Source organism: Ictidomys tridecemlineatus, chromosome 11, assembly GCF_052094955.1.
Source record: "Ictidomys tridecemlineatus isolate mIctTri1 chromosome 11, mIctTri1.hap1, whole genome shotgun sequence".
Classification (NCBI taxonomy): Eukaryota; Metazoa; Chordata; class Mammalia; order Rodentia; family Sciuridae; genus Ictidomys; species Ictidomys tridecemlineatus.
In genome coordinates this window covers 130,130,531-130,152,072 of record NC_135487.1, presented here as the reverse complement: position 1 = coordinate 130,152,072, position 21,542 = coordinate 130,130,531, and the positions used below count along the sequence as shown (strand labels likewise).

The 21,542-nt window shown below is 48.9% G+C and overlaps 1 protein-coding gene and 1 long non-coding RNA gene across 4 annotated transcripts; one reads left to right on the top strand and one right to left on the bottom strand.

Annotated features, from left to right (window-relative positions):
* Positions 1 to 1,261: 1,261 nt before the first annotated feature.
* Riiad1 (regulatory subunit of type II PKA R-subunit domain containing 1) lies at positions 1,262 to 7,902 on the top strand. Of its 3 annotated transcripts, none has more exons than XR_013428284.1 (5): positions 1,262 to 1,417; positions 1,822 to 1,898; positions 5,788 to 5,834; positions 6,935 to 7,063; positions 7,784 to 7,902. XR_013428284.1 is itself a non-coding variant. In XM_078027560.1 (5 exons), exons 1-4 carry the CDS (start codon positions 1,334 to 1,336, stop codon positions 6,454 to 6,456), a joined length of 282 nt encoding a protein of 93 aa, XP_077883686.1. In that variant the 5' UTR covers positions 1,262 to 1,333; the 3' UTR covers positions 6,457 to 6,482; positions 6,935 to 7,701. The 3 variants fall into 3 exon arrangements, 2 of the variants coding, with proteins under 2 accessions (XP_077883686.1, XP_077883687.1); XM_078027560.1 differs by lacking the exon at positions 7,784 to 7,902 and adding an exon at positions 6,383 to 6,482 and having other exon boundaries at positions 6,935 to 7,701; XM_078027561.1 differs by lacking the exon at positions 7,784 to 7,902 and having other exon boundaries at positions 6,935 to 7,701.
* A 7,686-nt stretch (positions 7,903 to 15,588) lies between these two features.
* Positions 15,589 to 18,649, bottom strand: LOC120890564 (uncharacterized). The gene is made up of 2 exons (XR_005734846.2): positions 17,872 to 18,649; positions 15,589 to 15,915 (listed from the first exon to the last, which is right to left on the bottom strand). It is a non-coding gene; the product is annotated as an uncharacterized LOC120890564 (long non-coding RNA).
* Between the last annotated feature and the right edge of the window lie 2,893 nt (positions 18,650 to 21,542).

The following is a 21,542-nucleotide window of genomic DNA, read 5'->3' as shown; positions in this document are numbered from 1 at the left end:
TTCCAGCACATCTAACACCTACAGCCACATTTCAAGTGTCAGAGCCGTGAGTGGTTCTCAGAGACCACACTGGCTAGTGCAGATCTGCAGGGTTCACCTAGCTTTTCTGGGCAGTGTGAGGTGGAGAAACAGATCTTAGCCAACAGGACCCATGGAGTCTGCTTAACCTCTGCTCCCGCAGGAAAACTAACTGTTCTGACAGATGGCAGCTTATCTCCCTCTCACTCTCTTAACCTTCTCTCCTAAAAAGCAGACAAACCACCAAAATGATCACTAATCCACAGGAGGCTCCGGGAAGAGGTGTGCAGCCCAGCAGCTAGCGTACCTCTTTCCCTGGCTGGGAACGGCCTCTCCGAGCCTCTGCAGACCACTGAGAGCCCATCTAATGCTGAGCCGGTTTCCCGGGCTGTTCCCCTGTTCCTTGGGGCAGTGGTTCACAGTCCTGTCGGCTTCTCTCAGCCTCTGAAGGCTGCTGCTGCGCGAGACCCCGTGGGTGGGGAAGCTCAGCGTGTTGACAGGCTCCTGCCCTTTCCAGGGGCTACTCCAGCTCCCTCACCCTCCTTAATCAGACACTAGAAGGCCCATTCCCCTTCTCCTCCCTTATCCCGTAGGGAGTGAGAGAAATAATTTGGGATTTTTGGGGAACCCGGGGTGAAGAGAAAATCTACATATTAGAGGGGCAATTCTGCCAGGGTGCCCTCTCGGTCCTTTCCAGCACCTTCTCTGGGAAGGCCCTTCCTTTGCAGAGCCCCTCACTCCTGTTTTAGGAGTCCCAGGCTGCAGAGAGCGTGGGGACCGTGCCTGTGATTCCCCCTGCTCGGGAGGCTGAGGCAGGAGGATCACGAGTCTGAGCAAGTCTGGGTGCTGGGGAGGTACTTGAGTGGTACAGTGACCCACGCCGAGGGGCCCTGGGTTCGAAAGCCCAGGTCAAGGGGCAGGGACGGGGACAGGGACGAGGGCGGGGAGAAGCGAGATTCAACGTCCGAGTCTGGGGACGGACAGCAGGTCGGCCTCGGGGCGGCGGATTCCCCGCCCCGCGACCAGGCGTCCTCGGGCTTCTGCCTCCGCCAGGACGGATTCCGGGGGACCCTGCCCTAGGGACCTTTATTCCTGTTTTGCTCTAGAACTCAGCACGGCGCTCGGGTGGGGCCAGAGGAAGGCTCAGTTCACAGTAACTCAGTTCAAGAACCAGCCCCGGAGCCGGGGCACCTCCCACGCTCGCTCCTCGGCGCCCGCGGGGACCCCACTGCGCCTCCCTCGGCCCCGCCCCCGCAGGGGCGGGGAGGGGCGGGGCCTCGCTGCCGCGACCCGTCGCCTTGACGACCGCCGCAAGATGGCGACGCTGCAGGGCGGGCTGCTGGGGCCGGACCCCGGCGCGCTGAGCCCCGCGCAGCTGGAGCAGCTGCGGAACTTCAAGGTGCGAGCAGCGCGCCCCGCGCCCGGCCCCTCGAGTCGTAGGTGGCGAGGCCAGGCGCCCGGGCCGGGAGGAGGGTCCTGAGAGGAGAGCGGGCTGCCCCCAGGAGGGGCGCAGCGCTCAGGGACGCCCCCACCCTGCCCGCGGCTCTCCGGGCTGCTGGGTCCCGCACCGAGCCCGCCAGGTCTGCAAGTGCGAGAGCGAAAGCTGGGGTGGCGCCGAGCCGTGGGCCCGAGGTCCAGCCTCGGGTTAGGGCGGGACGTGGCGGCGGGCGGCGCCTGACTGGGGCAGCGCGGAGGTGAGGCCCGTGCGAAGGTGGGCGGCCGGGACCTCGGCGCGGCTCCCCGCCTTCCCCGCGGGCGGAGCCTGGTGTGCGGCTGGGACGTGACCCCCGCCCTTGCCCTCAGATCCAGACCCGGATCGCCAACGAGAGGTACCTGAGGACACACAAGGAGGTGGAGTTGCTGCTCGGTGGCTTCTTCAGGTAGGCGCGTCTGCGGAGCCCAGCGGAGAGCCACGTCTGCGGGACCGAGGAGTGCCAAGGACCTTTTAGTCATTCCCCCTCGTCTGACTTCTTAAAAGTCGGAAAATACCCCAAGATTTAATTTTTTTTCTAACTCTGGAGTTTGTCACACCAAGGGTTTTCTTCAGTTATTTCTTGGAGATTTCCTCCAGTTATCTCTGAATTCTTAAAAATATTAAGTTCCATTCAGCTGTAAAGGTAAACGTATGCCTTATGACACTAGAATCAAGAGGGAATCTGGCATTGAGAAATCCAGCAGGCATCCACTGGGTAAACACTATTCTTGATCAGAAGGACTGAACAGGATGAACAGTAGAACTCAAAAAGAAAAAAGTCAAATGTCTGCCCTTCTCTACCTGAGAACCTTGATGTAGAAAAACGGCAAGAGTCAGAAGCCACTAATTCCTTGGGCAAAAGAAGACCATTTTCCAGTGTATCCTTCCCCTTCTGCCTGGCATTGCTTGAATGGAAAGGCAAAAACTGAGGCAAGGAAAAAAAAATTTTTTACGGAGCAGCGATCAGGATGAAAACAACAGACCACAGAATCTCAGATACTGTTTGGCTACAGACTGAGCTGCAAGGTTTAAATAATAATGGCTTCCATTTCCAGGCACTGTGTTGTTTCACTATGTAGGCTGTCATCACACTCTATTGTAATTGCGTTGCCACTCTTCTGTTTCTGGTCCAGAGCTCCAAGCTGGAGGAGCCCTGTGTGTGTGTGTGTGTGTGTGTGTGTGTGTGTTTCCAGTGTTGACCCCTACACAGTGTTTGGCATTTTGGTTCCATTTTGCTGATCCCCCCAGCCACACTACAAAAAAATAGCTTATTATCATTTATGTTTTACAGGTGAGACAGTCAAGCTCAGAGAAGTAAAGTACCTTCCTCAAGTTGCTGACCTAGGATTCGAACCCTTGGTTCTTCCACTGTATTGTGCTGTAAACACAGGTCCACAGCCAAGGGGCAGCTCAGTGGCAGAGCACGGGCCCAGCATGTGTGAGGCTCTGAGTCTCTCTCTCTCTCTCTCTCTCACACACACACACACACACACACACACACACACACACACACGCAGACCTGAAGGCCCCTTTTTGTTTTCTTGGGTCTCGCTATTCTTCATATTTTAGCCATTTCTCCCAGCAGCAGCCTCACAGGGCAGGGAAGCAGCAGGGAAAGCTGAAACCTGCTCAGTTCCTGGTGAAAGTGGGCTCCTGGGGTCAGGGATAAAGGCACAGGAGTCATCTGTCAGTACCAGACCTGGGATCAGGCCACCCCCTTTTGCATCTTTTCCTCTTAAGGGAACAAAGAGGGACGTGGTTTCTTATGCTAGGGAGTGTGCAATCCAAGTTAGGAATGGTTCCAGCAGGGAGATTGGGTATAAACGGTAAAAGCCTGAATTACATCACCACTTCATTGTTCACAAACAACAGGGTTAGAACACTTGGGGGTGGTGAGTGAAGAGGGGGCTGTGGTTTCAGTCACATGTTGGGGATGCCCTGCTTCTCGGTACAGAAGAGTTTCCAGGAGGAGGCCTGGTGTCTGGGCCTGGCTGCTGCAGGGAAGCCCCAGGCGCCCTCCCATTCCTTCCTTGCCATCACCCCCCTTCCCAAGACCAGGTTGGCCACCAGGCTCTTCCTTTTGCTGTTCCTGCAGCTGCCCTGCATGAACTCCTCCTGGCCCTTTTTAGGCCTTTTTCTAGGGTGGAAGGGGGCTATGTTACAGCTGCAGGGTTTGCTTTGTGTGGGGGTGACTATTATTTCCTTTGAGTGGTAGCAGGGTGAGCCAGAATCAGCCCCGTCTTTGTACCTGATATTTCACAGGGTCCTTCCTGTGAGAAGAGGAAGGGTGTGGAGAGGTCAGCTTGCCTGTCTCTGCCCAACTTGCAGGTCTCTGCTCTCTACTTGCCCCAAGCCAAGAGAAGCTCAGAACCATTTTTGTGAACTTGCCCCTTGAATTTTCTGGAATCTCGTGATTGATGGTCATTCAGCCACACTTCTCCAGTCTGTAACAGAAATATGCTGTACAGAATCCTTACCTTAATACTTCCAATTTTGGACCTGAATAATGAAAAGAGTAGAGGTCAAATTTATTTTAGGCACCCAGAAGCTAAAGGTTTGGGGCCAGAGATATGATAGTCATATGTGAAACTGTAGAAAGCTTTATTAGATGTTTTGGTAAAAACCTAGGCAGATGAAACTTCCAAATTGTAGTACTGGTCATATTACTCCTTGGTTGGAAAAATCTTCAGTGACTCTATCTTATCTTTTTTTGTTTCTAAACATTTTATGAAAATATATAGAGAAATGACATATTCTAAGCTGGATGAACTTGTCCTCACACATGCTACTAGTGTCCAGGTGAATAGATTAAATGTGAGCAGCACCTAAGACCTTTTGTGGCCCCTTCTAGACACTCCCTGCTGGCTCAGGGGTCCCTCCAGGTAAACTGGGCTAACTGGGCTGTGCACAATAACCCCACAAGAGACACAAATACCTTTTTCTTTGGGGTCACTGTGTCGGCTCCTCTGACCTTAAGGGTCAGCAGGAAGGGAGAGCAAGAGCATGCGCTGACCCCTTTTATTGAGGAGAAGCTATTCAAATGAGGCAAGGGGTCAGGTTTCAGGGGGCTGAGTCTATCTTCATGATGTCCACTTCAGCAGGTTGACTGACACCTGGGTGGGCCACACCCAAGGGCACAGTAAGAGAAGGGGACACACACAAGGCACTTCCATGGAAGATTCTATCCTAAACAGGGCAAGGGGTTAGATTACAAAGGAACAGGGTAGTGTAGCCTCACCCATGGGGCTGTAGCAAGACACACCCATGCACGAGACACCGACCCTTGCACCCAAGAAGGGTGGGGAAAGCTCTGCCACATTTCTGCCACTGAGCGCCTCAGCACCCAGCCGGGGAGTGTGACTCAGTCACATGTAAGGTTGGTCTCCCACAACTCCCCTCAAATGATAACCAGTATTTTTTTTATTTTTTATTTTTGGTATGAGGGATTGAACCCAGGGAAACTTAACCACTGAGCCACATCCCCAGCCTCTTTTTATATTTTTTACTTTGAGACAGGGTCTTGCTTAGTTGCTTAGGGCCTCACTAAGTTGCTGAGGCTGGCTTTGAACTCTCAATCCTCCTGCTTCAGCCTCCCAGGCCGAAGGCTGACTTCTGATAGCCCCTATTTGTTTTGCCTTTTTGGAATCTTACATAAGTGGAATTCTGTAATATGTGTTCCTTTGTGCCTGCCTTCTTTGCTCAGTATCTAGTAGATCTTCCATTCTTACTTCTGTGATTGTATGACTGTACCATATGCTATTTACCTATTCTCCTTGTTTCGCTTGTTGTGATGCTGGAAATTGAACCCAGAGCCTCTATATTCCAGTGCTTCCACTGGGAATATAGGTATACAGCTGGACTTGCTGAATACCTTCCTGCTCCCCCATGGAAATTCATAGTTAGACTTCCTTGGGACACTGTGGGTCTGCATGTCTGTCCCATCACACTGGTGTCCCTTGAGGAACCTGCAGACACTCTCAAGTTTGCTCTCTGTCCCTGGCTTGTTCCTGGTTTTGTGAAAATGCTTGTTGAGTGGATGACCAGATGTATTTAGCAGTACAGCTCTTCTGTGAACTGAGCAGTAGCCCGTGTTCCCACTTAGGATGTTTTACTCCTTGCCTAGATCCAAGTTGAAGAAAAATCACAAATGGAAAGGTCCTTGTCTTTGGTCCCCTGGCTTACTGACCTCTGGAATGGGTGTGACAATCTGCTATGAGAGAGCCTGGGGTGGAAGCAGTGGCCACAGCCTTCTTAAACCTGTGCTATCTCCTTCCCTGTCCCTTAATGTTTTCCAGAGAAATGTTTCTGAAAAGACCAGACAACATCCTAGAGTTTGCGGCAGGTGAGTAGGGCAGGTCAGTTGGCCCCCGGGTGGGGTGGGGTCCTCCTTCACCTGATGTCCCTCAAGGGAGCTGTTCTCAGAAGGCTTCTACTCTACTGTCCTCTCCTCAAAATGAGGCCAGATGAGAAATGAGGCAGAACTTCCTCTTGGTGGGGATTGTTCAGAATTCCGAGATTCCCAAAGGAATTTACGGGCAGCCCTTGCCCTGAGACTCTGAAGCAGTTCTGACCCTGGCTGTGCCTTACCATCACCTGGGGAGCCTTTTAAAAGAACCGATGCTCAGGCCCCACCCCAGAGAGTTTGATGCAATCAGCCTGGGGTAGGCCCGGCTCCAGAGTTTCAAAGGCTCCCCAGGTGCTGGTCGTGCACTTGGCTGCGAGATGGCTTAAGGTCAGCAGTATCTAGAGGGCTGTTTTGGGTGCAGTTAACCCTGGGAGTTGGCTGTGTCCTCCAACTGTGTCTAAGGGAATCTAAGTCCGCTTTGCTGCCGCGGCAGATGCTGCCTGACTCACATTCTGCGGGTGTATAAAACCCTCTTCTGTCGTCAGACAGCAGAGCCTGGCTCTCCTCTGGGAGGGTATTCGCAGAGAAGGCGTACCTTTCAGAGACGGGAGCTGGCTAGCTGCGTGGAGACAAGAATACTTCTTGGCATGTATTTGGGCCCCAAGATGGGCTGGGAGCAGAAAACCCAGAGAATCCCCGAGCCCTTTGATGATGGCTCCTTGTGCGTCAGCAAAGGACAAACAGCATGGTGTGGCAGGAGCAGGAGCCACCCTGTGTCAGCCCTACCCAGGGCCATTTGATCCTATTTTTTTTTTTTTATTCCCGGGCTGAGGATTTAACCCAGGGCCTTGCGCGTGCTAGACGCTTGCTCTGCCACTGAGCAAATCCCCAACCCCTTAGGGCCTTTTGAGCCTGCACACTCAGCTGCTCTGGTGAGGGCAGTGACCACGGGGATTTGCTGTGACTACCCATTATGTTGGAAAGTGGGCCACCAGCAGTGGCTAGGACCCTGCCACCCTAGCTTTTTAGCAGAGAAGCTGTCTCCCAGTCTTTTTCCCTGAGTCGAGAGGATTTCTTCTTTTTGATTTTTATTCCAGACTATTTCACGGATCCAGGACTTCCCAACAAGATTCACATGCAGCTAATTGAAGACAAGAAAGCGGCTTAATTAGCAAAATCACACGATGCTCAGCTGCTGGGAGACACCAGACTGAGGCAGCCTTGGGGTGCGTGTCAGCCTCACCCTGGAGGCGGCCTCAGCCTTGGAGAAGAAGCAGTGGCTTAGTGGTCCAGGGAGGAAGAGATCAAGTGGAGAAACCAGAAGTCCCGTGCCAGTGGCTCACTTCCTGACACTGTTCTGGGGAATTAGGGACAGTGAAGAGAGGGCTAGGCTGGTCCAACCTGTCAGTGACAGGGCTCTTCCTACTGAGTGAAGTGGATCAAGAGAACGGAGCAGGGAGGGGTGGAGAGCGGTGGAGATGGGGCGGATGTCAGCACCCAGTCGTGCTCCTGCTCCTGTGATGAACAGAAGCAGTGCTCCTGGGATCGGCTGCTCTAACCCGGGCTGGGCCACTGAGGCCAATGTGGCGTTTGTTGTTGTTCTAATTAGTCTTACTGAGAGCGCTTGCCTTTGACGCACCAGTGGAGTGTAACTTCTAATCTTCTGGTTGTACACACGTAGGTTACATGGGCCTCAGAACGGTAGTCACACTGGCTAGGAATGTCCGATTGGCTCTACTGTCATTCCCACCCGTCCCCCCCACTCCCCTGGTCTAATCCATAGTTCTCCATTCTCCCCTAGCCCCACCCACAAGGCCAACACAGTTTTTAAGCAAGATAATTCCTGAGACAATTTTAAAAGCTGCTTTTTGGTTTGTTTCTTTGTTTTAATGTGAGGGGGGGAAAGGCCACACTCCTAACCTAGCAGAGCCACTTCTGTTTTGCAGGGTCCGCTGGAATTACAAGAGCCCTGTTGCCATCAGTGCGGGTCTCCCAGCTGCCTTGGGCTCTCTCTGCTGTCGCAAAGGCTTTTGAAGATCCTCATTAAAACCAGCCCTTCCTGTTCTCTCTGCTTGGTTTCACTGGGAGGGAGGACAACCTCCTGTTGGGAGGGCTGCCCTGCCCCACTCTGAGCTGTTAGGCAGCAGGTCTGTGCCTGTGTCTGGTGGTCGGGGGCTTCTTGCTATGGCAGGGGACATTCCCACTCCAGAGCAGAGGACAGGGCTGGGGACCCTGAGAGGACCACAGCTGGCTGCGGTGGGACAGGAACAAGTGAGTCCAGATTGAGTGTCTGCGGTGGAGGAGGACCTGGGCTGGAAGGACATGGAGAGAAGATGATCTCAGTCACTAAACCCACCCAAGGTCATGAATCTTGTGAAATATGAGCCTAACAGGTGCCTTAGGATGTGGTGGACTTTGTTCTTGAGGGTCTTTAGGAATAATGTCCATCCATTTGATTTTTGGCTAAGAGGCAGGGAATGGACCCGATGGTCTCATGAAGTCCCAGAGGCTCACGAAGCTAGGAGGCATGGGGTCTTTTACGTTTATGTCATCCCTCTCTGGCCTCCACTGTCCATTGGCTCCATGGTAGGAAGAACCGCTCACCTGTGTGTCACCTGTCAACATCACTATGGCAACAGAAGCACAGACCAAAGCAGTGGTGGTGATTTTTATTTCCCTTGCCTCCGCCTGCCTTGTCCCCAGCTGCCATCACCTGAGGAAGAGAAGGGGCAGAACAGGGTGTTGAGGGGACTATGAAAACTTCACACAGTAACTGGGATGGGGGCCTGCGGAGCCAAGGAGCACACCCAAGCAGCTCCTGCACCGACAATGAGATGTCCTTGCTCAGAAAACCCAACAGCGCCTTCAGCAAAACAAACACCCACCAAGGGCTCTGGTGTGAAGGGCATGTGAATGCTCTCGGACCCTTTCCTGGGAGAAGAGACCTGCAGTGGTGGGGAGGGAACACTGGGGGTACATGGATCACTCTTTGGGGGTTTCCTGTTAGAAACAAGGACTACATTTCTCTTAAAATGTTTACATTTAAAATACATTTCTGGGCTGGGGTTGTGGCATGTGTGAGGGCCTGGGCTCAATCCTCAACACCACATAAAAATATGTATTGTGTCCAACTACAACTAAAAAATAAATATTTAAAAAAAATAAAATACATTTCAGCCAGGCATGGTGGGACAGGCCCATAATCCAACTACTTGGGAGGCTGAGGTAGGAGGATCACAAGTTCAAGGACAGTCTGGTCAATTTAGCAAGATCATATCAAAGATATGTGGTACAGTGCCCCTGGGTTAAAGGGAAGGGAGGGAGGAAGGAAGGAAGGATGGATGGATGGATTCAAAGCCTTCCTGAGGAAAGAATGAATTTAACACATGGACATAGTGCTTTGATGTTGAGAGCCACAGCAGAAGGGGCCCCAGCAAACTTCCCGCTGCCAGCTGATGATTGGCTCACAGCAGCCCCAGCAAACTTCTAGCTGCCAACTGATTGGCTCCTCTGCGGTGATGCTCATTGGGCTGTTTCCCTGCCCTTTCAGACCATGGAGCTGCTCATTGGGGGACTTCTTTGGCTCCGCCCACACGACCCAGCCAATCGGCCTCAAGAGCAGGAGGACTGTGGGAGGTGGAGAGGCTGGTGTGTGGGTGAGAGGCTTGTGGAAGCCGGTGGTGGCAGTTGGGCTCTGAGGGTTTTTTCCTGAGGAGCTGTTTTGCTTGGAGTGTGTGGTTCTAAAAATAAAGTTAGTTTCTTTTGACAAGTGGCTCCTGAATTGTGCCCAGCCAGACTGCGGCACTTTTACTTGGTGTCAGATGCTCTTGCTAGGTCCTGGGGGTGAGACATGACTGTCCTGCCATATAGTTGTTGCTTGTGGCCCGAGGAGAGGAGTTTCTGCCTCCCATGACTTATCAGACTAAAAACTTTATGAGGGCAAGAACCAAACCTAAAGATTTAACTTGTTCTCTGCTGAATTCCTGGTTCCTAGTAGGGTCTGGCGAAGAGCAAGTGCTCAGCATTTATGGAGAGAAGGAATGCATGCATAAGGAATGAGCGGTCACCTTACAATGCACTAACTGCTGTAATGGAACACAGAAGAGAGCAAAGGAGCGAGCGTCAGGTTTGGCTGGGGGAGTGAGGGAGTCTTGTAGACACCGATATGTGATGTGCAAGAAAGGTTTTCCCGGCAGACCTGAGGAGGAGGGGGATGATCAGAGCACCTCAGCAGCTCTCATTCTTCTAGGTGGGAGGTGGGAGCAGACCCTGTTTGTGGCCTGGTTACCCTCACTGCCCTGTTCTTCCTTGCTAACAGAACTCCAGATTTGTCAGCCTCAAGTGGAGGGTCATATTGGATCTGGGCCAACCGTAACTCTGACATTCTGATTTCCAGCCTCCCTTGCAGCTAGCGGCTCCCCTGTGCCCATGAATACAGGTAGAAGGGCACTGGGGGTGGGGGAGGTTTTAGGAAAGCCTTAGCTTTCTTAAAAAAGGGGGAGCGAGTGAGTACGACTGATTGAGCTGGTGTAGCTCTCCTTTTTGATCTGGACCTGAATGTGATGTCTAGAACTGAGCAGCCATCTTAAGACCAGGAAGTGACAAGTGTGACGGTGAAATGGGGGTGGGGGCGCAGGATTGCGGCTCAGTGGTAGCGTGCTCACCTAGCACGGCCGGGACCAGGGTTTGATCCTCAGCACCACATGAAAATAAAGGCATTGTGTTGTGTCCATCTACACCTAAAAAAAAAAAAAAAGAAAGAAATCCAGTCCTCCTTTGAGTACCTGAACAGCAGAGCCATCCCTACCGTCAGACTTCTTGGTAAGAATGGTGAATTTTAATTCTGTTTTGAAATCAGACCAGAGTTTACATCCTGACCCCCACCTGCTAGAGGTGTGGCCGTGGCCAACACTTAATTGGGGTTCTCATCTGTAAGTAAGACTTGCAATACCCACCTCTTAGGTTGCTTGGATTAGACATGAATGGATCCATCGCCTGTCACGTGGGAGGTGTTCGCTGGTGGGCGAGCCTTGTGGGAGGTGTGTAAACTACAAGGGTGGGAGTAGTGAGAGGAGATGGCAGGTGAGGTGAGCGAGTCACAGAGGGTACTGTGTGCTAAGATAAGGAGGTTACATTTTTATCTTGTAGGAAATGGAGAGCCAGCCAATAACTTTCCCCACAGTTTTTATTGGTGCATTATAGTTGTATTTAATAATGGAATCTGTTACACATCCCTCTCTGCACATGATGTAGTAATTTGGCCAGTGTCACTCGCTACTTGCCACCCCAGTCCCCAGATCTCTACTGATGTCCCTTTGGTTTTCATGAGATCTCTCTCCCCACCTTTCTTTTCCTTTTTCCTCTCTAGCTCCCACATAGGAGAGAAAACACATGACCGTTAACCCAGCCAAGAATTCCAAGTCCCAGGAAACTCAGGAGGGGATGTGCATTTAGGAAGTGTGGTCATGTGGAAGACAAATTAGAGGAAGTGAGGACAGAAATGGAAAGCCGAGGGGGAGACAGTCTCAACAGTGTGTCACTGTTGTCTCACCCACACCCCTTCAGCACTTCTTACCCCCTCCCGACTCTCCTGTCCACTACAGCAGTTGAGAATGTACTAAGCTGCAAGTAACAGAAAACCGGTTTACTGTGCCTTAAGCAAATAGGGACTTATTTTGCTCACCTAATGAGAAATCTGGCAGCAGGCAGGGTCAAAGTTTAGAAATGTCACCAAGAGTAGGCCTGTTCTCTTTGACTCTGCCAGTCATCGCTTCCACCTTTTGGTTGCAGTAAGGCCTCTGCATTCCCAGGAGTCACTTCTACATTGCAGACAGGAGAAGGGGACAGAGCCAGACCAACTCTCTTGAAAGTAAGTCCTCCCCACCAGTGTCTCTTGGGCCAGACCAGAGTTAAGTGGCTCATTCTAAGTTCAACAGAGACCAGGGAAGAGAGAGAAAGGTGGTCAGGAGTGGTCAGCCCCAAAGCAGGATGTGCTCCACTGCACTCGCCAACTCATTCTGTTATAGCTAGAGGTTTTTTGATTTTTTTTGGGGGGTAGAGGGAGTATCAGTGATTAAACTCAGGGGTACTTAACCACAGGGATACATCTCTACTCTTTTTTATTTTGAGACAGAGTCTTGCCAGGTTGCTTAGAGCCTCACTAAGTTGCTGAGGCTGGCTTTGAATTTGCAGTCCTCCTGCCTCAGCCTCCTGAGCTGCTGGGATTACAGGCGTGTGCCACTCACTACTTCTGGGTGCTAGTGTTCTTATTTATTTTTATTTTTTGTTGTTCTTTTTAGATATACATGACAATAGTGTGTATTTTGACATATTATACATACATGTAGTATAACTTATTCTAATTAGGATACCATTCTTTTTTTCTTAACTTTTTTTTTTTTAGTAGTAAATGGACACAACATCTTTATTTAGTATTTTTTTAATGTGGTGCTGGGGATCAAACCCAGTGCCTCATGCATGATAGGCAAGTGCTTTGTCACTGAGCTACAGCCGCAGCCCACGATACCATTTTTGTGGCTGTACATGATATGGAGTGTCACTGGTGGTGTATTCACATATAAACATATATGAAATATAAACATATATGAAAACACATAGAAAAGTTAGGTCCAGATCTTTCTACTGTCTTTCCTATTCCCATCCTCCCTCCCTTCCCTTCATTCCCCTTTGTCTAATCCAATGAACCTGGAACTAGTGTCTTTTAGGAAACCTAAGTCAGGCTAGGACTTTCCTCCAACCCTTCACTGGCCTCCCATGAACTTAGAAACCAGTTAGCTCTCAGGCGGGGACCTAGCTCAGTGGTAGAGAGCTTGTCTGCATGCACAAGGCCCTGGGTTCAATTCCCAGCACCTCCAAAATAAAAGTGAAAGACAAAGCCCTGTTAGCTCTCCGCAGCCACAAAGCTCTGCGGCTCCCTCCATCCTGCTCTGCTCCATTCTCACAGTGCTCCAGCCACACGGGTCTTGCCTCTTCCTCAAGCCGGTCAAGTTCCCACTTCAGAGGCTTTGAACTCTGTCTCTTTTCCTTCCCCAGACCTTCCCACGGCTAGTGATCCAAGTGGCTGTATTCTGTGACGAGAGGAAGACGGAACTCCAGCGAGAGTGGCTGAATCACCAGGGCCGGCTTTTTCCACAGTGCGCCTGGAGGAGGCAGCTGCTCATGCTGGTCCAGGGAGTCTCCTCTCTCCCCAGAGAAGGAGCAGTAGGACCAGGAAGGGGCTCTGTAGAGGATGTGTCCTCCCTCTCAGGAAGTGAGCTTCCCCAGCACACACGGCATCCCAGTGGACTCTCATCCCAGTTGACATCTCTTTGGCCAGAACTATGTACATGCCCCTCTGAAAACGAGGCTGAGAAACTGAGTATTCAGGCCGCCTCAGGGCTCCACGTGGCTGCCCGTCACCGCCTGAGAGTCCTCTCCTGGGGCCTGATTGGAGCAGCCTCCCCAGCATTATCGTGATTTAATCTCTGGTGCTGGGGATCAAATCCAGGGCCTCCAGCATGCTAAGCAAGCTCTCCACTACTGAGCCAATTCCACAGCCCTCGCCCAGACAATTTTACATTTTTAATTAAAAGATTCATTCCCCCCGGCCATTTTCCATCACACTACCCTGTCTCATATGATCTCATTTACTTTATTTTCACTGTGTGGGTACCAAGCATGTGGACCCCGGTGAGCAGGCCTCGTCAGTCCTGTTGTGGCATCTGTAGCTGTCAGCTGGTGTTTGCTGAATAACCACATGGCTAGATGGATGGGCAAACGGGCAGTTGGAAGACTGAGTTCTGGATCTATGCAGTGGTGTGAAAACAGGACGTGGACTCTCGACATGGTTAGGAGGAACTGAGGGAACCTGTGATTTGAATCAGGAAGGTAGAGATTCTAGAATGACTTCCAAGAGGTTTCTTGTTTGGGCAAGTGGTGATGACCATTCATCCATACAGAAGGGAAGGAGGTAGGAACATGGGGAATGAGGGAATGAATTCAGACCAAAGAGTCTCCACTGCGTGTGATGTTCATATTCCTGGCTCTGGCAGGAGGGTGGAGGACGCGGACGCGGTGGGCTCAGCAGCAGTTGTAACATGAGGATGTGGAAGTGGACGCCTGGCCAGGCGGACAGCTTTATGGGAGCACAGCTGTGAGAGCAAGATGGAGGGGCAGCATCACTGAAGGGCAGCAGGTCAAGGGTGGGCTCTTGTCAGGGGAGACGCTGGAGTCTCCAGTGATCTCATGTTGTCATCTGATCTACTTTACTTTTAGGTTTTAAAGTTAGGAGCTTCTTGGAGTTGTTGCTCAGATGGGATCTGAAACCCAGAGCTCCGAGAGATTATCAGGGGCTCCAGGTAGGCCCAGCTTTTTCCACCAAGCTATGTCAGGGCCTGGTGATAGACCCAACCTGATCTTTTCTTAAAATTGGGAGCCATCTCACCACAAAGCCATGAAAAGCTAATTTCGGCTCTACTATAAATTACTGCAGATTCTGAACCTGCCTGGAATGCCTGCCCGTGCCTTGAACTCACCCATGCCTGGCTCTCTGACCAGATAGCAGCCCTCTCTCAAACTTAGTGACGCCTCATAAATCTTGGCCTTCCCTGGCCAGACAACGACCCTCTCTGAGGCTCTAATGACCTTCATAAATTCTGATGTCGGGGCCAGCAAAAATGTAAACTAGCAAAATGTAAACTACAAAAATGTAACACTAGCATTAGTGCTATGCTCGTCAGAGTTCTGTTATCTGTAACCCCCCTTTGTGTAACTTTCTGGGCTATGAAGCTGGGCTACAAGAAAGCTTCGGGGCTGTCTTTGGCTCTCGCAGTTTTTGTTGGGAGAGGCAGCCCGGCTGGTTGAAATTGCTTTAATTTGATTTCAATTGGAGTCAGTGGTCTTTTCTTGCGTCCTGGTCTAACACTTGCCCCCAAATAGGGGCAGGAGCTCTCTCGTGGGCTTGGAGGATGGATCACCTGGTTCCCAGGGTGAGAAGGCCGGCGGCAGCTAGGAAGCAGGGCACTGCCTCTGGCTGGGCTGGCCTCTACTGCCCTCTCGTGGACACTGCACACCACCCAGAGAAAGTCTGCCCTAGGACCTGGGAGAGCCAGCGAGTGGAGCAAAGAGAAACCGGCAGAGTGAGAAGTGCGCACGCTTGTAGGTTCCTGGAGCAGAAAGTCCCTTCAGCAGGTACAGAACCCAGGGCCTCAGATCTGGGCAGTGCCGCTTCATGGTTCTTTTGGGCACTGGGGCTTGAACTCAGGGTTCCTTACCACTGAGCCACATCCCCAGCCCTTTTCTTGTTTTATTTTGAGACACGGTCTCTCTAAGTCGCTTAGTGTCTGGCTAAGTTCCTGCAGCTGGCTTTGAACTAGGGATCCTCCTGCTTCAGCCCCTTGAGTTGCTGGGACCACAACTGCCCTAGTCCATAATTAAAGGCAAACACAGGGGCTGGGGTTGTGGCTCAGCAGTAGAGCGCGCATCTCGCCCGCGCCGGACCCTGGGTTTGACCATCAGCACCACGTAAAAAATAAATGAGGGGCTGGGGATGTGGCCCAAGGGGTAGCGCGCTCGCCTGGCATGCGTGCGGCCCGGGTTCCATCCTCAGCACCACATACCAACAAAGATGTTGTGTCCGCCGAGAACTAAAAAATAAATAAATAAATATTAAAAATTCTCTCTCTCTCTCTCTCTCTCCTCTCTCACCCTCTCTTTAAAAAATAAATAAATAAATAAATGAGTGAAATAAAGGTTTTGTGTCCAACTGTAAAATAAATATATTTTTTAAAAAAGGCAAATGTCGGTTTGGCTTTGGAGTATACCACTCTCTGATTTCCCCCTTCAACTGGTGACCTGTTGAAGTCACATGGTGAGCCACCACACACCATACCAACGAGGGAGTGGGGAGCTGGCTAGAGCTGTCCTGGGGAGAAGTATGAGAAACCAAATGTGTCCCACTGTCACGTTTAAAGGTTCCATAGTGGAGGCCACGGGCCCAGCAGCTTTCCTCCTACGACCTCCTGTGTGATGTCTGCCTCACCTCAAGCCCGGGAAGGCAGCTGACCATGGACCGAGACCTCTGAAAACGAATCAAACAGGAGAGAGAGAGAATTTTTAATATTTATTTTTTAGTTCTCGGTGGACACAACATCTTTGTTGGTATGTGGTGCTGAGGATCGAACCTGGGTCGCACGCATGCCAGGTGAGTGCGCTACCGCTTGAGCCACATCCCCAGCCCCCGAATCAAACATTTAAATAAGAAGTTGAGCTAGTTGTGGTGGCACATGCCTGTGATTCCAGTGGCTCTTGAGACTGAGGCTGGAAGATGGTGCGTTCAAGGCCAGCCTTAGCAACTTAGTGAGGCCCTAAGCAACTTAGCAAGACCCTGTCTCAAAATAAAAAAAGGCTGGGGATGTGGTTCAGTGGTTTAGTGCCTCTAGATTCAATCCCTGGTACCAAAAAAAAAAAAAAAGTTGAAAAGAAAATGAGCAAATCAAAAGTGAGGAGACACTTGGGTGCAGTAGCACACACCTGTAATCCCAGTGACCTGGGAGGTTGTGGCAGATGGATCACAAGTTCAAAGCCAGCCTGAGGCTCTAAGCAACTTAGTGAGATCCTGTGTCAAAATAAAAAGAGAGCCGGCCTGGTGGCACACGCCTGTGATCCCAGCAACTCAGGAGGCTGAGGCAGGAGGATCTCAAGTTCAAAGCTAGCCTTAGCAAAAACAAGATGCTAAGCAACTCAGTGGGATCGATCCTGTCTCTAAATAAAATACAAAAAAAGGGCTGGGATGTGCCTCAGTGGTCAAGTGCCCCTCAGTTCAATCCCTGGTACCAAAAAAAAAAAAAAGAGAGAGAGACAGCACTTTTCTATATACAGGATTTAATACTCTGACAAGGGCTCTTGGTGATTTTTTTTTTTTTAACAACAGCTATTTCATTACTTTGTTCTTTTTTTTTAATATTTTATTTATTTTTTAGTTTTCGGCGGACACAACATCTTTGTTTGTATGTGGTGCTGAGGATTGAACCCGGGCCGCACGCATGCCAGGCGAGCGCGCTACCTCTTGAGCCACATCCCCAGCCCTCTTGGTGATGTTAACATCCTAGTAGGATGGCTCTGGGAAGCTTAGAGAATGCCATGGCCACATTAAGTGAAGTTGAAATGCCAGGACTGTTGTGGCACTGAGTAGAAGAAGGTATAAAAGGCTCAAAAAAGTGGTCATGCTGGGTGAATGCTATGTAGTCAGAAAACTCGCTGAATGATCAGGGTCCATTAGAGCCCAAAGCCCACCCCATCCAGAGGAGATCAGAGCGTCCTGGCAGGTCGGTGCCACCTTCACTGAGCAGCTGAAGAATGGCCACACTCCATGGGCGTGGGCAGGCAGAGGGAACTGCGGAGGACCGGCTCACTGACACAGTGGGGAGGAGGGCACTGAACCCGGTGGGGGGTGCTCAGTTACTGGAATCAAAGTGGTAGCACTACTGTCCCAAGCCCAGAGGTGGGAGAGGTAGCCAGGGTCTGACCAGCAGAGAGCTTCCTGGGGACAAGATGGATGGCACTCCACAAGGATCTTGTTTAATCTGTACAATAAAACAAAATCAAGGATGGCTCAGGGCAGCTACTCTGATAAAAATTTTCAATGCTTTGCTTTTTGCCCGTGAGCCAGCTTAGAAAATTCATCTTTATTGAGATATGATTTACCTGCATTAAAATTAACCAATTTAGAGCTGGGATTGTGGCTCAGTGGTAGAGTGCTTGCCTGAGGCCCTGGGTTTGATCCTCAGCACCACATAAAAATGAAGTAAAGATACTGTGTTCACCTACAACTAAAATAAATAAATAAATATTAAAAAAATTAAATCAAATCAAATTAACCAATTTAAAGATTTTGATGAGTTTTGCAAATGAGCTCTCTACATACATGTCAGTATCCATGATGGACACCATTGCACAGTGTCCATCACCACAGGACACGGAACTATCTATCATCCCCCCAAGTCTTTGTGCCCGGGGTGCGCTGCGGCCAACTTACCAGCACTGTGTTCCGTGATGTCACACTGGTTGTTTGGACCCAGCAATGTCAGAGGTATCCACGCCGTGCAAATTGACATCTTCACTGTTGTTGAGTGTTCCCTGAGCACAGTATTTCTCTCCATTTATCTAAACTGACTTCTTTCATCCACGCTGCATATAGTTTTCATCATACAGAATCTAGATATTTTAAACAATTATAAACAGTATCATCTTTTAAATTTTGGTGTTTGAATGGTGTGTGTGTGTGTATTTCTAGGAGTTTTTTGGTAGCGTTCTTGATATTTTCTACATAGATAATCCTGTTATTTGCAAATGGAGACAGTTCTATTTCTTGTTTTCTGATTCCTACCTTCTATTTCACTTCCTTGCCTTACGCACTGTTGAACTGCCAGCATTCTGTTGAATGTGAGGGTGAGAGCAGACATACTTGCCTTTTTCCTGATTTTAGAGGAAAATAATTCAGACTTTCACCATTAAATGTGCTAACTAAAGGCCTCTGTAGGTGTTCTTTGTCAAACTGAGGAAGTTTCCCTGTACTCATGTTTCAGAGTTTTGTTTTTTAAATCATTAACTACTATGGAATTTTGTCACATGATTCTTCTATATCAATTGATATGATCTTGGGATTTTTTTTTTTCTGTAGAGTACTAATATAGTGTTTTACACTGATTTATTTTTTAAAATCAAACCAGCCTTGCATCCCTGGAATAAACCCCACTTGTGCATAGTGTGTATTGTTTTATTCTTTTTTTTTTTTTTTTAAGAGAGAGTGAGAGAGGAGAGGAGAGAGAGAGAGAGAGAGAGAGAGAGAGAGAGAGAGAGAATTTTTAATATTTATTTTTTAGTTCTCGGCGGACACAACATCTTTGTTGGTGTGTGGTGCTGAGGATCGAACCTGGGCCGCACGCATGCCAGGCGAGTGCGCTACCGCTTGAGCCACATCCCCAGCCCAAGTGTGTATTGTTTTAAATACCTTGCATTTACATTTACTGATACTTCTTCCTCTTATTATTATTGGTACTGGTAATTGTACCTGGGGCAATTTACCACTGAGATACATCCCCAGTCTTTTCTATTTTTTATTATAAGACAGAGTCTGGCTAAGTGGCTGAGGTTCTCCCTAAGTTCCTAAGGCTAGCCTTGTACTTAGAATCCTCCTGCCTCCACCTCCCAAGCTGCTGGGATTACCCAGATTTGTACTACTATGCCTGATTTAGTAATACTTTAAAAATAATTTTTGCATCTCTATTTATGAAAAATATTGATCTATACATTTTTGCACTATTTGTCTGTTTTGTTTTCTTTAGAGCTACCAGTTTCATAAAAAGAATTTTTTTCCTTTTTTATTTTGTGGAAGAGATAATGTAGCTATTTTTTTAAAAAAAACTATCTAGCAAAATCACGTAGACCTGGAAATTTCCTGTTTGGGCAGGTTGGAGGGAGGGTTTTTTTTTTTTCCTGGTACCAGGGATTGAACTCAGGGGCACTCGACCCCTGAGCCACACCCCAGCCCTGTTTTGTATTTCATTAGAGACAGGGTCTCACTGAGTTGCTTGGCACCTCACTAAATTGCTGGGGCTGGCTTTGAACATGCTATCTTCCTGCTTCTGCCTCCCAAGCCGCTGGGATTACAGTCATGTGCCACTGGGCCCTGCCAGGAGTTTTAAATTATAAATTCATTTTTCTTAAAAGTTAGTATTTAAATGACAGTTACTATTCAAATGATCTATTTCATATTGGGTTATGTATGGTGTTTGTGCCTTTTACGGGTTTGGCCCATAAGTCGTCAACTTGTGGGTACAGAGTTCGTAGTATTCTCTTCCCTTTCATCAATGGTATGGCATGTTTCATTCCTGATATGATGATTTGTGTCTTTTTTCCACCTTTGTCAGTTTTGCTAGTGGTTTGTCAATTTTATTGATTTTTTCCCCCCAAAGAACAAGCTCTGTTTCTTTGATTTTCACCTATTCTTTTTCTTTGTATAAGTTTCATTGGCTTCATTTCCTTGTCTTTATTATTTCCTTGTTCATGGTTTTTTTTTTTTTTTTGGCTTATTTTTGTCTTCTTTTTTTCTAGGTTCTTGAGGTGAAAATTTAGATTATTGATTTTATTTATTTATTTTTGGTGGTTGGGTTTTTTTTTTTTTTTTTTTTTTTTTTTTTTTTTTTTTGTGTGTGTGTGTGTGGTGCTGGGGATTGCGAAGCAAGCACTGTACCAACTGAGCTATAGCCCCAGCCCTAGATTATTGATTTTAGATTTTTTCTTTTTCCTGGTGTGCACATTTAGTGCTACAATGTTCCCTCAGCTCTGCTTTAGTTATGTGATAGGAAGTTGAATATGTTGTTTCATTTTTATTAATTTCCAAGTATTTTTAGAGTTTTTCTTTGACCTATGTATCATTCAGAAGTGTGTTGTTTGGTTTCTAAGTATTTGGAGATATTCCTCCTATCTTTCCATTATTCATTTTCAGTTTGATTCCATGGTGGTCAGAGAATGCACTCTATGATTCAGCCCTTTCTTGTGTGTGTGCTGGGACTGAACCCAGGCCTTGTGCATGCGAGGCAAGCCCTCTACCCACTGAGCTGCATCCCCAGCCCTGGGTTCCTTTTTGTCTGTTGAGACTGGTTTTATAGTTTATGTAGGTATGTGTTCTACGACAGTGAGCGCACACACGCACACACGCACACAGTGTACTCTGTGGTTGGGTCATGTTCTACACATGTAATCAAGTCCTGTGGTTGATGGCGGTGTTGAGTTCTTCTGTATCCTTGCTGATTTTCTGACTAGTTATTCTATCAATTATTGAGAGGGGTGCTGACATTTCCAAGTGTACCGGAGGATTTGTAGATTTCTATTAGTTTTGCTTCTTTGCTTCATGTATTTTCAACTCTTTTGCTCTTTTGTTTGGTGCTTATGCATTTAGCAGTGCACATCTTTTATTTATTATTATTATTATTGGTACTGGGGGTTGTGGGGAGCCACTCTGAATGATCACGTTTTTTCATAGTGACTTGGTATTGTCCCTGTTCAGGAAGTTGGGGGCATGTCTTCAGGTGAAGGCGTGTCACTCACCTGTTCCTTTGTAAGCCTACCCTTTGCCCTGTTTGGGGTAGAATGTTCCATGGAAACGCCCTTTGTGTGTCCCCTTCTCTTGCTCTGCCTTTGGGGGTGGCCTTCCTAGTCCTCCTGCTGACAGCAGACATCAGCCCCCTGAAACCTGACCCCTGCCTCATTTGAATGGCTTCTCAGCTCGCGCTCTCGCCCTCTCTTTCTGCAGACCCTAAGGTCAGAGGAGCCGTCACAGGACCCACTGTCTCTTGTGCGGTTATTTCGTGCAGCCCAGTTCACCGGGAGCGACCCTGAGTGTTCTAGTTGTGAGAAACCCGACAGGGGGTCTAACCCAAGGGTGCTTTACCACTGAGCCACATCCCTAACCCTTTTTCTTTTTTAGTTTTTACTTGTTCTTTGTAGATATCCATGAAAAGTAGAGTGTGTTTTGAAATATTATATATACACGGAGTCTACCTTATTTAATTAGACCCCTTCTTGTGGTTGCACATGATGTGGCGGTCCACTGGTCGTGCATTCACATGCAAATATAGGAAAGTTATGTCGGATTCATTCTATGGTCTTTCCTATTCCCATGCTTCCTCCCTTCCCTTCATTCCC

What these genes read in the sequence shown, in the direction of transcription:
- Riiad1 (XM_078027560.1), top strand. Translation starts at nt 1,334, where the DNA reads ATGGCGACGCTGCAGGGCGGGCTGCTGGGGCCGGACCCCGGCGCGCTG. An exon ending in CTGCTCGGTGGCTTCTTCAG is followed by an intron (nt 1,899 to 5,787) that starts GTAGGCGCGTCT and finishes AATGTTTTCCAG; the next exon opens with AGAAATGTTTCTGAAAAGAC. An exon ending in CATCCTAGAGTTTGCGGCAG is followed by an intron (nt 5,835 to 6,382) that starts GTGAGTAGGGCA and finishes TTCTGTCGTCAG; the next exon opens with ACAGCAGAGCCTGGCTCTCC.